The sequence below is a fragment of the Tympanuchus pallidicinctus genome, unplaced genomic scaffold (assembly GCF_026119805.1).
Source record: "Tympanuchus pallidicinctus isolate F22 unplaced genomic scaffold, pur_lepc_1.0 scaffold58, whole genome shotgun sequence".
Lineage (NCBI taxonomy): Eukaryota > Metazoa > Chordata > Aves > Galliformes > Phasianidae > Tympanuchus > Tympanuchus pallidicinctus.
The window spans coordinates 124,212-137,927 of NW_026294778.1; the positions used below are offsets into that span (position 1 = coordinate 124,212).

At 58.4% G+C, this 13,716-nt stretch overlaps 3 protein-coding genes across 3 annotated transcripts in view; 2 read left to right on the forward strand and 1 right to left on the reverse strand.

Annotated features, from left to right (window-relative positions):
- Nucleotides 1–4,836: 4,836 nt before the first annotated feature.
- The window catches only part of LOC128091986 (class II histocompatibility antigen, B-L beta chain-like), an 83,755-nt gene continuing 74,875 nt past the window's right edge, over nucleotides 4,837–13,716 (reverse strand). The window contains exon 8 of the mRNA XM_052705415.1: nucleotides 4,837–4,997. Coding sequence (XP_052561375.1) covers nucleotides 4,855–4,997 — 143 coding nt within the window. The 3' untranslated portion in view covers nucleotides 4,837–4,854. The remainder of the gene's footprint in view (nucleotides 4,998–13,716) is intronic.
- Nucleotides 6,731–8,128, forward strand: LOC128092000 (class II histocompatibility antigen, B-L beta chain-like). The gene is made up of 5 exons (XM_052705435.1): nucleotides 6,731–6,901; nucleotides 7,131–7,400; nucleotides 7,504–7,782; nucleotides 7,865–7,975; nucleotides 8,076–8,128. Exons 1-5 carry the CDS (start codon nucleotides 6,757–6,759, stop codon nucleotides 8,126–8,128), a joined length of 858 nt encoding a protein of 285 aa, XP_052561395.1. The 5' UTR covers nucleotides 6,731–6,756.
- LOC128092005 (leukocyte receptor cluster member 9-like) lies at nucleotides 10,227–12,243 on the forward strand. The gene has a single exon (XM_052705441.1). It carries the CDS (start codon nucleotides 10,658–10,660, stop codon nucleotides 11,309–11,311), a length of 654 nt encoding a protein of 217 aa, XP_052561401.1. The 5' UTR covers nucleotides 10,227–10,657; the 3' UTR covers nucleotides 11,312–12,243.

Sequence of the window (13,716 nt, forward strand, 5' to 3'; positions counted from 1 at the left end):
TCTCCCTGATCAGCAGGAGAGTTTTCCCGTGCTTTGGATGGACTGCGGCTCCCTTCTTGACCTTACATCCATTCTTGGGGTAAATGCTCTTCCCCCTTCCCTCCTGCCATGGGAATTATGCATACTGCTCTCTTTCAGCTGGGAACAGGGTGGATACGCGAAGGAGCTTGGAGTTGGCACTGACATGGCTGAGAGCCTCTGGGTACTGGTTAAGGGATGAGACAATTAAGTGGGAATCTAACGTAAGACGGTGATCCCAATTAATGGTTCTGTATGGAATTAAAGTGGGATCTCCAGAACAGCATCTCTTGCCCTAGGCACTGGAGTCCATCAGTGCTGGTCGCCATTTAAGAGCCATCTCTCAAGAGCACTTGTGCAGGTAGAAGCAGACTGCTGGTAGTCAGGAAGCGGGACTGAAGTCCAGCTTATCCGAGCAGAGTTTTCCTCTTGGAGTTCAGGTGGAAAGGAAAGTGAATGGACACTGCAGCCAGGTCAGGCGGCATGGGGGAACAACAGAAATGCTGTCTACTGTTCTGAGGGTAAGGTTTATGCTGTCCAAGCTCAGTTAAAGCTGAAGCTGGCCACTAATGTGGGGGACAATGGAAAGGTTCGTGTAACCAGCAAAAGGAGGATCGTGGATGACATCTCTTCGTTACTTGATGAGGTTGATCACCTCATACGTCGGGCCATAGAACAAGCAGTCACAGAATGCACGTTTTTTCACCTCTACATTGAACACTGTAGATGGGTCGTGGGCCTCCTGGAGCCCCGAGTTGAGGAGCACGACTGCACTGATGATAAGCTTCCAGTGGACTGCGAACGTGGGTGGGATTTGCTGCTCCAGTTGCATGCGTGTAAATCTATTGGAGTTTATCCACGGATCCTGGGAATTGCAAGATGTCCCAGTTGTCTGGAAGCTGGGAAACATCTCAGTTTGTAGGAAGGGCGAGAAGGAAGACCTTGCCAATTCCAGTCCTGCCAGTCTCTCTTTGGTGCCTGGCAAAATTACAGAGGAGGTCATTGCGAGAGTTACTGAAAAACGCTTCAAAGGCAGCACAGTCGCTGTTGTCAGTACAGGTTAGGCCTGACTTTCTGGAGAGGAGCTTTGAGGAGCAGGACCTGGATGACCAGCAGGTTGACTGTGAGCCCGCAGCGTGCCCTTGTGGCCAAGAAGGCCACTGGTATCCTAGGGTGCATCAGATGAGTGTGGTCATCAGGTTGAGGAAGGTGATCCTCCCCCTCTGCTCTGCCCTTGGTGAGGCCACATCTGGAACACGGCGTTCAGTTCTGGGCTCCTCAGTACAAGACAGACAAGGAATTGGCAGAGGGAGTTTAGCAGAGGGCTGCGAAGATGACGGAGGCTGGGAGCAGCTCCCTTATGAGTCAGAAGAGCAACAGGTCTGGGGGAATCAGATGTTAGCTGGTGTGGTAAGCATGGGGTGCCCTGAAACGCGGTGAGATGAGGTCAGCATGGCCACAGCCCCCAGCACAGCCTCCGCTGCCCTGCTGCTCACTTTCTGCATTGCGCAGCAATAGAAGAGCCACAGTGCCAGGCAGAGGAGCCCCTCGTCAAGACCTCCGTGCCCATCAGCAGCTTTGAGATTCAGCTGGGATTGAGCTGTTTTCTTCACAGTGGCTGGTGTGACGTTGTGTTTTGCTTCCAGGAGAAAAGCAACGTTGCTGACACACCGATGTTTATAGCTGCTGCTCAGCAGTGCTGTACAGAGCCAAGGCCATTCACAGCGAAGGGCCCAGGCAGTTGGGAGGGAGGTGAATTAGGACAACTGAAAGTGGCCAAAGGAATATTCCGTGGCATGTGACATCAAGCAGAAGGAGTTTTGAAGGGGGTGGGTGTTCGCTTTGCTCAATCTGCTGTTTGAGGGGCAAGCTGGGCACTGTTCTGGAAGCGGCGAGCAATTGCTTGTGCATCACTTGTTGCATACATTGCTATGGAGATGTGTTTGTCATAACGATTATCCTTTTCCTTTCCTCCGTGTTAGTAAATAACTGTTTTGTTTGCTATTCTCTGGCCCATGGCACTGGGAAGGGGGGTGAGCGAACATCTGTGCGAGCCGCCTCAGGTTCAGCCACAACAGGAGGATCCCGTGGGAGTCAGACCTGAAGGGTAAAGGGGTCCAGGAAGGCTGATGAAAGGAAATAGGTCCTGCTGGCCCCCGCTCAGCACTGCTGTTCCTCATGGGTGAGCACTGCGTCCTGCCCTGTTTAATATCTCTGTTGACAATCTGGATGAGGGCATTGGGTGCATCATCAGTAAGTTTACAGATGACACCAAGCTAGGGGCAAGTGTCAATCTTCCTACGGGTAGAAAGGCCCTACAGAGGGACTTGGGCAGACCGTCTAATGGCTGAAGGTCACAAAGAACAATGCCAGGTCCTGCACACTGGGCACAACAACCCCATGGTTGTTACATGGTTACAGGCTTGGGGCAGAGTGGCTGAAAAGCTGAGCGGAGGAAACAGACCTGGGGGTTTGTCAGCAATTGACCCAGGCCTGGGGAAAAATGAAAGGGAAAAATGGAAAAGGGTGGGGAGATGGGCCTGGAAACAAAACAGCAGCAACAACCTGAGGAGAAACAAACTAGTTTACTAAAAAAGATATCAGGATGCAAGGTAACACACTATAATACAATAAATTAGAATTGAAGCTAATAAGTCAAGTAAAAAGATAGTATCCAAAAACTGAAGGCCTTACTCTCATGCTGAGGCAGATGAGACATCTAGCCAGGCCAAGCAGAAGAGGAAAAAGGGAACATCTCGCAATATGCAAACAGTTTTATCCTTACTTCTGAGCAGAAAATGGAATCAGAATAACACAAAGTCCTCTTAGGGGTGCAGAATGTGGTTCTTCCCTTCTGAGAAGCGGGTACCCAGATGTATGCACAGTCCATGGAACTGGAGCATTAACTGTTGTACTTGCAGTGTGGTCCATCACATGTATCACACTGTGGTACGAGTGGAATACCCATAACCCAAAATCATAAGGCCATGACAGGGTGTTGTTCTGCAGTCAGCTGAACGTGAGCCAGCGATGAGCACAGGAGGCCAAAAGGCCACTGGCATCCTGGCTTGTATCAGCAGCAGGAGCAGGAGGCCATCGTCCCCTCAGATGCTGTGTTCAGTGCTGGGCCGCACACAGCAAGGCGCCGAGGGCCTGGGATGTGTCCAGAGAAGGGCGACGGAGCTGTGAAGGCTGGAGCAGAGATCTTGTGGGGAGCAGCTGAAGGAACTGGAAGTGTTCAGTCCAGAGAAGAGAAGGACTGGGAGACGTCATCGCTCTCTGCTACTCCCTGAAAGGGAGGCGGAATTCGGCCTCTTCTCCTGGATGGCGAGTGATAGGAAGGGAGGGAATGGGGTCACGTTGTGCCGGGGGGGGGTCGGGTTGGGTATTAGGAAGAGTTTCTTCTCAGAAGAGTGATTGCTGGAACAGGTTGCCCAGGGAATTGGTGGAGTCACCGTCTCTGGAGTTGCTTAAGCAAAGGACGGATGTAGAATTTAGGGGCGTGTTTTGGTGGGTGCTCCTGGTGGTGGGTGGCTGATTGCAGTAGATGAGACCTTGGAGGTCTTTTCCAACCTTAATGATTCAATGATTCTCTGAAGTCCAGTCCCTGCCTTGCTGGCCTGTCCTTCCAAAAAGTGTCATAACCATCCACGTGGGCCTTCCAGTCATCAGAGCTGTTCCCACTGTGTCTCTGTGGTAGCCATAAGATCACGGTTCTGCAGCCTCGCACAGCCCTCAGATTATTCCCATTTATTCCCCACGCTGCATGTGCTGATGTACGGACACTTCAGAGAAGAAAAGGCAGTCGAGATGCAGGCAACTCTAGAGGAGATCCCTGCTTGTTCCAAGCTGCAGAGCGAGGCCTGAAGCAGAGCTCTGTTTCTGTGGGTCACCAGGGACCAGGCTGAGTGTTGTCTGCAGTTGCAGTAGCGTTGTTAAACCACCCATCTTTCTCTGTCCAATACCACAAAGCTTTTTATCTGCTTTGTGCAGCTCAGCTCCCTGCCCTAAGAGATGATGCTCCTTGTGCAGGGACTGGCCTTATCAGCAGGAGGAGGTTCGAGGCACTGGGTGAAATGGACAGCCTGAACAAAGTCTCCTTTCATAGTGGTTCTGTCTGGGTGAACGCAGACATGGCCGGGCATTTCCCTGTGTGGGCCCTGGATCCAGCCCTCACGTGAGCGCTCACCACCGTAGTGTCAGAGGTGAAGAGCCCCGTCACTTCTGCCTCTGCCCAAACTACTGAGGTCACTATGAAAGGAAGGCAGGGGGACTCAGGGGTCTCATCATCTCTGTCCTCATCGTCTCCCAGTCAAAACCATCGCCCTCATATTATCTCTGTGGTTCCCAAGGTTCACCTCATGGTAGCTCGGTGCTCACCTTGTGATCCCTTGTTGCACTTGAAAGCCCCAGCTGCTCCTGCTCACCTCCGAGAGCACTGAGACGCTGGTGTGCACCACGGGCCTGACCATGGCCACGTCCCACTGCTGAGCTCCATGGGGGTCCCTACAGATCCTTGGGCCACCAAAGAGTGTCTGAGTTGGAACGAGGACACTGCGACAGGAACACTGGGTGGTCATGGGGTGTCACAGCCAAAACACGACACAGTCATGAGGTGACCATGGATAAGAATGTGGTGACAAATAGGTCAGGGATCAGAAGGGGAAAGTCTGGCCATCATAGGGTGACCATGGGTAATCATGTGGGTCACATGGGGCAAAGATGGTGTTGTGATGGGGTGACAAAGAGGTGACCACTGGGTGACCACAGCGGGGTGTCATTGGGTGACCACAGTAAGGAAGGGGAAGGACCACGGAGTCAACAGCTCAGCGAGTTCTAATTGAGAAGGGGACAGAGCAGGCTGTGCAGGGGCAGCAGGGAACGCGGTGACAACACAAAGGGAAACTCTAGCTCCTGGCTGGGGAGCGCAGGACATGCTGGTGGAGCAGCAGTGTGGGGCAGCTCGTAATTCAGAATCCCTGCAGGGAAAGGGAGGACCAGAGTGGTTTTCGGGCTCCTCTGAGCACAGTGATGCCACTGGGGAATGAGAAATTACCTGGAGTGGTTGGATTGGGGTGCCCTGAAACTGAGCGAGACGAGGTCAGCATGGTCACAGCTCAACACCACTGCATCCCCCAGCACAGCCCCAGCTGCTCCTGCTCACCTCCAAGAGCACTGAGACTCTGGTGTGCACCACAGGCCTGACCATGGCTACGGCCAGCATCGACACAGGCACCGTCCTCGTGCTCAAGGTCGTGCAGATGAATGGTGCCTGCAGCCACAGGAGCCCGCTGTGATGAGGCTGAGCGTCCCGTGTGCCATCATAGCCCCGCATCCCCATCCTGACCCACACATCCCCTTATGTGGGTCCTGTCCTTGGGGTGCTTGGTCAGAGGAAGGGTGCTTGGACACAGCCCAGCCCCACTGCTGACCTGTGTCACCGCAGCGTTTGCAGCCCCGTGCAACAGCGCTGTGAGGTCTGGGAGGTCCGTGAGGGCAACCGTGGGTGACCATGGGGTGATCAAAGGGGACCACGGGGAGAACATGATGTGACCGCGGTAAGACATCAGAGGTAACAGCCCATAAGAATGGGGGGCAAAGAGGCGATTATGGGGGTATCTTGGGATAACCACGGGGAGAGCAGGGGGACCATCGGGTGACCATGAAGTTACTATGAAGGAAGTGTGAAGGAACTGTGGGGTGAGCATGGAGAGACCGTGGGCAGAATATTGTGTGGCCACCAACTGACCATGCAATGACACTGGGATGAGCATAGAGCGACCACAGGCCGGAAAGAATGGAAAGAGCCTGGGAAGTGGCACAGGAAGCAACTGAGCGTGTCCCACAGAGCAGTTAGCAGCAGGGCTGGTGGCATCTGTCACTGGTGTATGGAGAGAGCTCTGCGTCACAGGGCTGCCTCTTACATTTGGCCACCATGAAATACTGGAGGGGGAAGAGAAATGAAATGAAATGAAATGAAATGAAATGAAATGAAATGAAATGAAATGAAATGAAATGCTGCCCCGGCCACCTCTGAGAGAAGTGAGACCCTGTGAGCGCCCTGGGCCTGGCTGTGGGCACTGTGGAAATCATCTCAAGATGAGAGGTGCTTGTGCCAAGCAGGGCCTCCTGTGAGGAGAGGTAATATCCCGGGTGCCCTCACTGTCTGCATCCCAATCCTACCCCACGCATCCCCTGAATGGGCACCTGCCCTTGGGTGCTGGAGCAGACATGGGGTGACAAACAGGTGAGCGTGGTGAGAGCACTGGAGGATCGTGGGTTCGCTATGGATGGACCGTGGGGATCATGGATGAAAGGGGGGAGCGTGGAGTAAGCAAGAGGGTGCTGGAGCAAACAGCGGGTGACAATGAGAAGACGAAGGGCAGACAGTGGCATTTCTGTCAGGTGTCCATGCGCAGACGACAGGAGTAATATGAGCGGAACACGGAGTGAGAAAGGGATGATAAAGAGTTGAGCATGGTGCGAGGACAGTGAAACCGCGTGGCAACCACTGAGCGAGCGTGGCAATGTCATGGAGGGAGCACGGGGCCACCCGTGGGGCTCAGGCAGTGGTGGAGCACTGGGAGCGATACGGCTGTTCCCAGGCAGAGCAGCGGCAGCGAGCATTCCTCGGAGCAGACAGACAGACAGACACACAGACGGACGGCACGCAGGACGGCGCCGTCACGCCAGGGCTGATCGAGGTACCCGCAATGGAGATCTGCCCGGAGACGGGTGATGCCGCCCAGCCCAGGCACTCCCTGCTCCCTTCATCCTCCTCCCACAGCAGCCATGGGGAGCGGCCGTGCGGTGGCGGCCGGGGCCGTGCTGGTGGCACTGATGGCGCTGGGAGCACGGCTGGCCGCTGGCACGCGGCCCTCGGGTGAGCGCGGAGAGCCGGGGTGGGGATGGTGCAGGCCGGTCCCTGCCGGGCTCTCCCGGCACCCATCCCAGCCCCGCGCGCGGCGTTCGGAGCCCCGGGGCTCCGGGACGCCAGCGGCACCGCAGCCGTGGGGGGCGCGGGGTGGGGCCGGGACGGAGCGAGGGCGGGGAGGGGCTCTCGGGTCCGGCGAGGGGCCGCTGCGCTCCGTGACGGCGCCCTCTCCCCGCAGCGTTTTTCCAGTGGAGCGCTACAGTTGAGTGCCGCTTCCTCAATGGCACCGAGCGGACGAGGTTTCTGGTGAGGCACGTCTACAACCGGCAGCAGTACGTGCACTTCGACAGCGACGTCGGTCTCTTCGTGGCCGACACGGTCCTGGGAGAGCCTTCTGCTCGGCTCTTCAACAGCCAGCCGGACGTGCTGGAGAAGAACAGGGCTGCGGTGGAAATGCTCTGCAACTACAACCACGAGACAGTGGCCCCTGTGACGCTGCGGAAGAGAGGTGAGTTCACGCGTCCGCACAGCTCGCGACGGGCACAGCGCTGATGAGCACACGCGGCGCTCTCACAGCCCGTCCCCAACGCTCTCCCTCTGTCCCCCGGCAGAGCCCAAGGTGAGGATCTGTGCGCTGCAGTCGGGCTCCCAGCCCCAAAGCGACCGGCTGGCTTGCTACGTGACGGGCTTCTACCCACCCGAGATCGAAGTGAAGTGCTTCCAGAATGGGCGGGAGGAGACGGAGCGCGTCGTGTCCACGGACGTGATCCAGAACGGGGACTGGACCTACCAGGTGCTGGTGCTGCTGGAGACCAGCCCACGGCACGGGGACAGCTACGCGTGCCGGGTGGAGCACACCAGCCTGCGGCAGCCCATCGGCCAGCCCTGGGGTAAGGCCCCTCGCCCCTGTCGGCTCTGGGGGGAGTGGGAGCGTGGCCTTCAGAACCTGAGCTCCCCTTCCTGTCCCTGCAGAGCCGCTGGTGGATGTGGGCAGGAGCAAGCTGCTGGTGGGCATCGGGGGCTTGGTGGTGGGGCTCGTCTACCTGGCGCTGGGGCTCTTCCTCTTCCTGCACACTAAGAAAGGTGAGCAGTGGGGCAGCGGGGCTGTGCTGTGGGGAAGGAGATGGCGGCGGTGAGCTGTGGCCACGCTCGCTCAATGTGACCATGACCTCGTCTCGCTCAGTTTCAGGGCACCCCGATCCAACCACTCCAGGTAATTTCTCATTCCCCCAGTGACAGCGCTGTACCCAGGAGCCCCAGGCTCACTGCGGTCCTCATTTCTCCCCCTTTCCCTGCAGGGATCCTCAACTAGCAGCTGCTGCTCCACCAGCATGTCCTGCGCTCCCCAGCCAGGAGCTAGAGTTTCCCTTTGTGTTGTCACCGCGTTCCCTGCTGCCCCTGCACAGCCTGCTCTGTCCCCTTCTCAATTAGAACTCGCTGAGCTGTTGACTCCGTGGTCCTTCCCCTTCCTTACTGTGGTCACCCAATGACACCCCACCGTGGTCACCCAGTGGTCACCTCTTTGTCACCCCATCACCCATCACAACACCATCTTTGCCTCATATGACCCACAGGGTTACCCGTGCTCACCCCACACTGGCCAGACTTTCCCCTTCCGATCCCTTCACTCTCAAGCCATTTTTCCCCCTGAGACTCCTTCCTAACAACCCTGTGGTCACCCGATGTTGCCACCGTGTTCTCAGCATGCCAACCCATGTCCTCACCATCATTACCCCGCGGTCATCCCGGAGACACACATTCTGCACCCACTTTCTCACCCATCTCCTGGCTGTGTTACGCTTAGGCCGTGACACCTGGCGATCACTCGGTGTTCCCATCGAAATGACCTCGCAGTGTTCTGGTTCCAGCTCAGACACTGCGAGTAGCACGCTGCTTTTTTGGCTGTTGCTGAGTGATGGAGCGCTCCTGAGGCCGGGCCGGGCCACGGAGAGGGGAAGAACCATTGCCATGATGACGTGGAGCCAGGACAGGTGTCCTCATCCAAGCATACGTGACGCCATGCGGAAGGCCTTAAAGCTGTGTGGAGTTGGGCAGAATACAGACGATGCTTGACGCTCGGGGATTGGCTGGGCGTTGGGTGGAGGGCGCTGACACGTCTTGCCCCATGGCCACCCCATGCCCACCTCTTCACAACCTCATTCCCACCTGACGCTCCTCCCCGTGATCCTATGGTGTTTCCCTCTGTGTTCCCTTCACTGTCATCCCGTGCTCAGCCCGCGGTCGCCCCACGGCCTCGCCATGATCCCACCCCTCGTGATCACCGCGTGTTCCCTGTGTCATCCATCGCTGAGGAAAACGCTCCGAATCGTAGATTTTTAAGCAGGCAAAGATCTTTGTGATAGCAGCAAAGTCTGTCCATCATTGCAACAATGGGCCCCTGCTGGCCAAAGGCAGAAATTGCACAGCAGTCCATTCGTTCAGTTCCATCCCCGGGTCCGACGCGGTAATTCCTCTCCTGGCACAGGTTGGTGGAGCTTCTCCTGGTCACCATCTTCCCGACGCTGTTGCCACAATAGAAGGTCTGGTACCAACTGGTTGTTTTTAGGTATGGCCTGTGCTTTCCTACACAGGTAGGAGGGCAGTGTTTCCAAAGGGAAGCACATTGGTTCCGTGCTGCGCTAGGCTCTCCCCGCCCTGCCTGTTTCCTTTGCCTCGTGCCTGTCTCAATCCTACCTGAGCCGAAACGCCCCAATCCGCACTTTACTCCGTTCAGCAGCTTTCTTGGTGAAAAACAACTTGTATCACTGTTTCGCAGGAAGGTTTTCAGTTCGGTCAGGGCCGAGACTACAGACAGAAAACACTGGAAACTTCCACTGCAAAAACACCACCCGCCTCTCACATTTTCCAACCTTATTGATTCCGTGATCCAAACGCCAACCCCAGCTCGGGTCGGTATGAAAAAGGGCTCCAAAGGGAAGTCCCAGCGGCTGTCAGCTTCATTTGGAATGTCTTTCAAAACCCCGCGTGCAGAGGGAGCCTGCTCCATCCCTACGCCCTGAACCAAGCACACATTCTCATCAAACACTCCCCACCGAGGGCTCATCCTAACAACTGCTGCCCATGGAAGGCTCCGTGTTGCCTCATCTGCCTCTCATGAGGAGTACGGAAGGAAAGTAGGAAGGGAGGCAGGGAGGGATGGAGATAAGAAGGGAGGCAGGGAGGAAAGAAGGAAGGAGGCAATGAAGGAAGGAAGGGAGGGAAAAACTCAAAATTAAGAAGAGATGGGGGCAGTTGACCCGGTGCAGTGAGGGAAATTGGAGGTGAAAAGGCAATAAATGGTGCCGTGGACCATGGGGGGGGGGGAGTGGGATGTAAATGGCTGCACTGATACTCATTCAGGTCAAACACAACCAGACGCCCATAGGCACCGATGCAGCTCCTTGGCCACGCCCCGCGCCGTAACCTGGCCACGCCCCCCGGGTCGTCTCAGTTTTGAAGCCACGCCCCTACCATTCCTGGCCACGCCCCCATGCCCTGCGCCCGTCGCTTTTTGGCTAAACCACGCCCTTTCCGTTTGGCCACGCCCCCGCACGCCGTCGGTCCGATTCCAGCCACGCCCATCGCCGTTAACCACGCCCCTTCGTGCCATCAGCCACGCCCCCTTTCTGTCCTGGCCCCGCCCCGTACCACGCTGCTCTTTGCCCGCACCGCGCCCGGTGCCGCTCCCGAAGCCACCGAACGGACCCGGTTCCGGCCCCCGGACTCACGGGCCCGCTGCCACACCCGGACCCGCACCGCGGACCCATGGACGGCGGTCTGCGGCCCGGATCCCCGCAGCCGGGACCGGAGCCGCGCTCCGGACTCGCGGAACCAGACCCGAACGCGGGCGCGGACCCGGCGCCCGGACCCGCGAACGCGGAGCCCGATCTGAATCGCGGTCCCGAGGACCCGGACCCGGATCGGCGTCCCGGCGGCGCGGAACCGGTTCCGGCCCCGGCGCCCGCCCCGTGCCGTTGGTTCCTGGAGGGCCGCTGCCGTTTCGGGCCGCGCTGCCGCCGCCCGCACCCGGGGCGGAGTCCGACCGCCGGCCCGGAACCGGCAGCGACGCGGGACGAACCGGGAGCGGCGGGGAAGAAGCCGCCGCTGCGCCGCGCCGCCGCCGTCCTCAGCCGCCTCCGCTGGGACCCTCGAGCGGACCCCGCGGCCGCCACCGTGGAGCACCGCGACCGCTTCGTGGGCGTCGTGGAGCGGCCGCTGCTGGAGTTCTTCACGGGGCCGCTGTGCGACGCGGGGCCCGCGGACCTGGCGGTGCCCGAACACCGCATCGTGCGCATCCGCTACCGCGGGCGCTGCGTGTGGGACCGGGAGAAGCGCATCGATCGCGTGTTCGGGTCGGGGGGGGGGACGGGGACCATGCGGGAGGTGCTGGAGGAGCTGGGGGAGGGCTGGGGGGAGTGAGGGAGGGCGACGAACCCCCGAAATGCCGTCGGGGGCCCTTCTGTACCCCGGAGGTGACGGTGAGGTCCCCTCTGTGCTGGGGACGTGGGGATGCGCACTCCTGGAGGAGCCCTCGGCTGCAGTGACGTGGGCACAGGGTTCCCTTCTGTATCCAAAAAAAGGGCACCAAAATCCCTTTTGCACTGGGGACACGGGGACGTGCACATGGGATCCCCTTGGGCACAGGCTCACGGACATAGGGCGCACACACGCTTGGGGCCCTTCTGTACCCTGAAAGTGACACGGACGTCCCTTTAGCACTGGGATAACATGGCGGTGACATGAACGCCTCACCCTGTTCTGTAGTCCCACGGTGACAGTGAGGTCCTCTCAGCACTGGGGATGTCGGGGACCCTTCTGTGCCACAAACACACGGAGATGGACACTTGGACCCCAGAGGTGACAGTGGTGTCCCTTTGGCATCGGGGACATGGATGTGGGGGACCCTTCTGGTACCCCAAAGGTGACACTGAGGTCCCCTCGGCCCTGAGGACAGGAAAACCTGGACCAGGACACCGGGCTCCTTTTGTCATGGGGACGAGGACGCACCGGGCGTCCTTACCGTACCCCAAAGAAAGTGGTACTGAGGTCTCCTTGGCTCCTGGCAACAATGACATGGGGACGTGGCACCCGGACACCTTCTGTCCTCCATGGGTGACACCGAGGTGGCCTTGGCACGGGGGACACGGGTATGGCGACGTGGACATTGGGTCCCTCTGGGCCACGGGGGGGACGTTGATGCCAAAGCCCCCTGAGCTCTGTCACTACACTACAGGGACATGGACAGAGGGTCCCCTTGCCCACGGGTGTACATTCTGTACCCAAACAAAGGCACCAGAATCCCTTCGGTGTCAGGGATGAGGATATGTGAACACGGACACTGGGTCCTCTTGGCCGTGGGGTGCTGTTCACTGTTCTGTTACCATTTCTGCTCAGAGGGAAAAGACAGAAGGCCTTGGGAGGTCACCTGATGGCCCTTTTCATCGTCTGGCTCACCTCTGCTGCCCGTCTGCCTCAGCATGAGCGTAAGGCCTTTGGCTTTTGGACACTCTCTCTCTTTGCATTTGATTTTTTAGCTCATATTCTAATGATCTTGTATTATTTTGCATTACAGAGTGTTATCTGGCATTCCGATATCTTTTCTAGCAAATTAGTTTGTTTCCTTTCAGATCGTCGCTTCTGTTCTGTTTCAGAGCCCATCTCTTCATCCTTTTTCCCATTTCCATTTTCCAGGGTGCGGATCCACAGATCCCCCCTCCCGCCAGTCACGGAACCAGGCCGAACCAGCCCACAGACCACTGACACTCTGGTCGAGGTGCCACAAGATAAAGCTGAGTAGCTCAGCGGTGGTAGCGGTGGGAGGAGGACGGTTGGATGGGATGATCTTGTAGCTCCACTCCAGCCTCGTGTTTCCACGGTTCCATCACCGTTCTGAGCTGCTCTCTGTGTCTGGGCCGTATTGCTTCAGGCGCTCCCTGCTCTCACTGCACAGAGGTGCTCTCTGAACTGCACACTGCATCTGCAGTGCTCCTGTTTCCTTCAAGCCATTCTCCTCTGCAGTTCCCAAAGGATCACAGAACCACCGAATGGCTTGGCTTACAAGAGACCTTTCAGATCATCCAGTTCCAATCCCCTGCTCCAGGCTGGGACACCTCCCACAGCCCCGTCCTGCCTGGCACTGAATGCCTCCAGGGCGGGGGCATCCACAAGCTGCTCCCTCTCAGGAAATAATTTCCTCCTAACAGCCAGCCTAAATCGACCTCCTTCCACTTGAAAGCCGTTTCCCCTCATCCTGTCGCCACACACCCTTATCAAACAGCCCCATCCCAGCTTTCACGGAGCCTCCCTTCAGGCACTGCCCACGACTTCAGCTCGCCGCTCGGCGGGCACTGACGGAAGCTGCTGGCAGCTCACCCCGTTTCTCCCTGCAGAAGAGGCCTCTGCACACCCAGCACCTTCACGCCGTCTGCATTAACAATACCTTCCGCGGCTCACACGCCTCTCTCGCTCCTCCCATTTCTTTCTACGCCCGTCTTGCCAAGCCGCCGCCCATCGTAAACACGCGCCGTTTGCAGTAAGCGAAGCGCTGCACCGCAGCCGCTCCCATCGCTTCCCGCAGCGCTGCGGAACGGGACGGGACGGGACGCGGCGCAGCACAGTGCGGGCCGGGCCTCACCGCCTGCTCTCAGCCGCCCCGCGCAGCGCTGCTGCAGCCCCGCGCCGTCCGCGCGTCCCGCCGGCCGCCACCCACCGCCCCCCGGCTCCGCGCCGCAGCCCCGGATACGAACTGCGGCAGCGCCGCTCCCGCCCCGTCCCACTCCCCCCCCGCCCGTCCGCACTCCGCTTCCGCTGCAGGCCGGACGTGA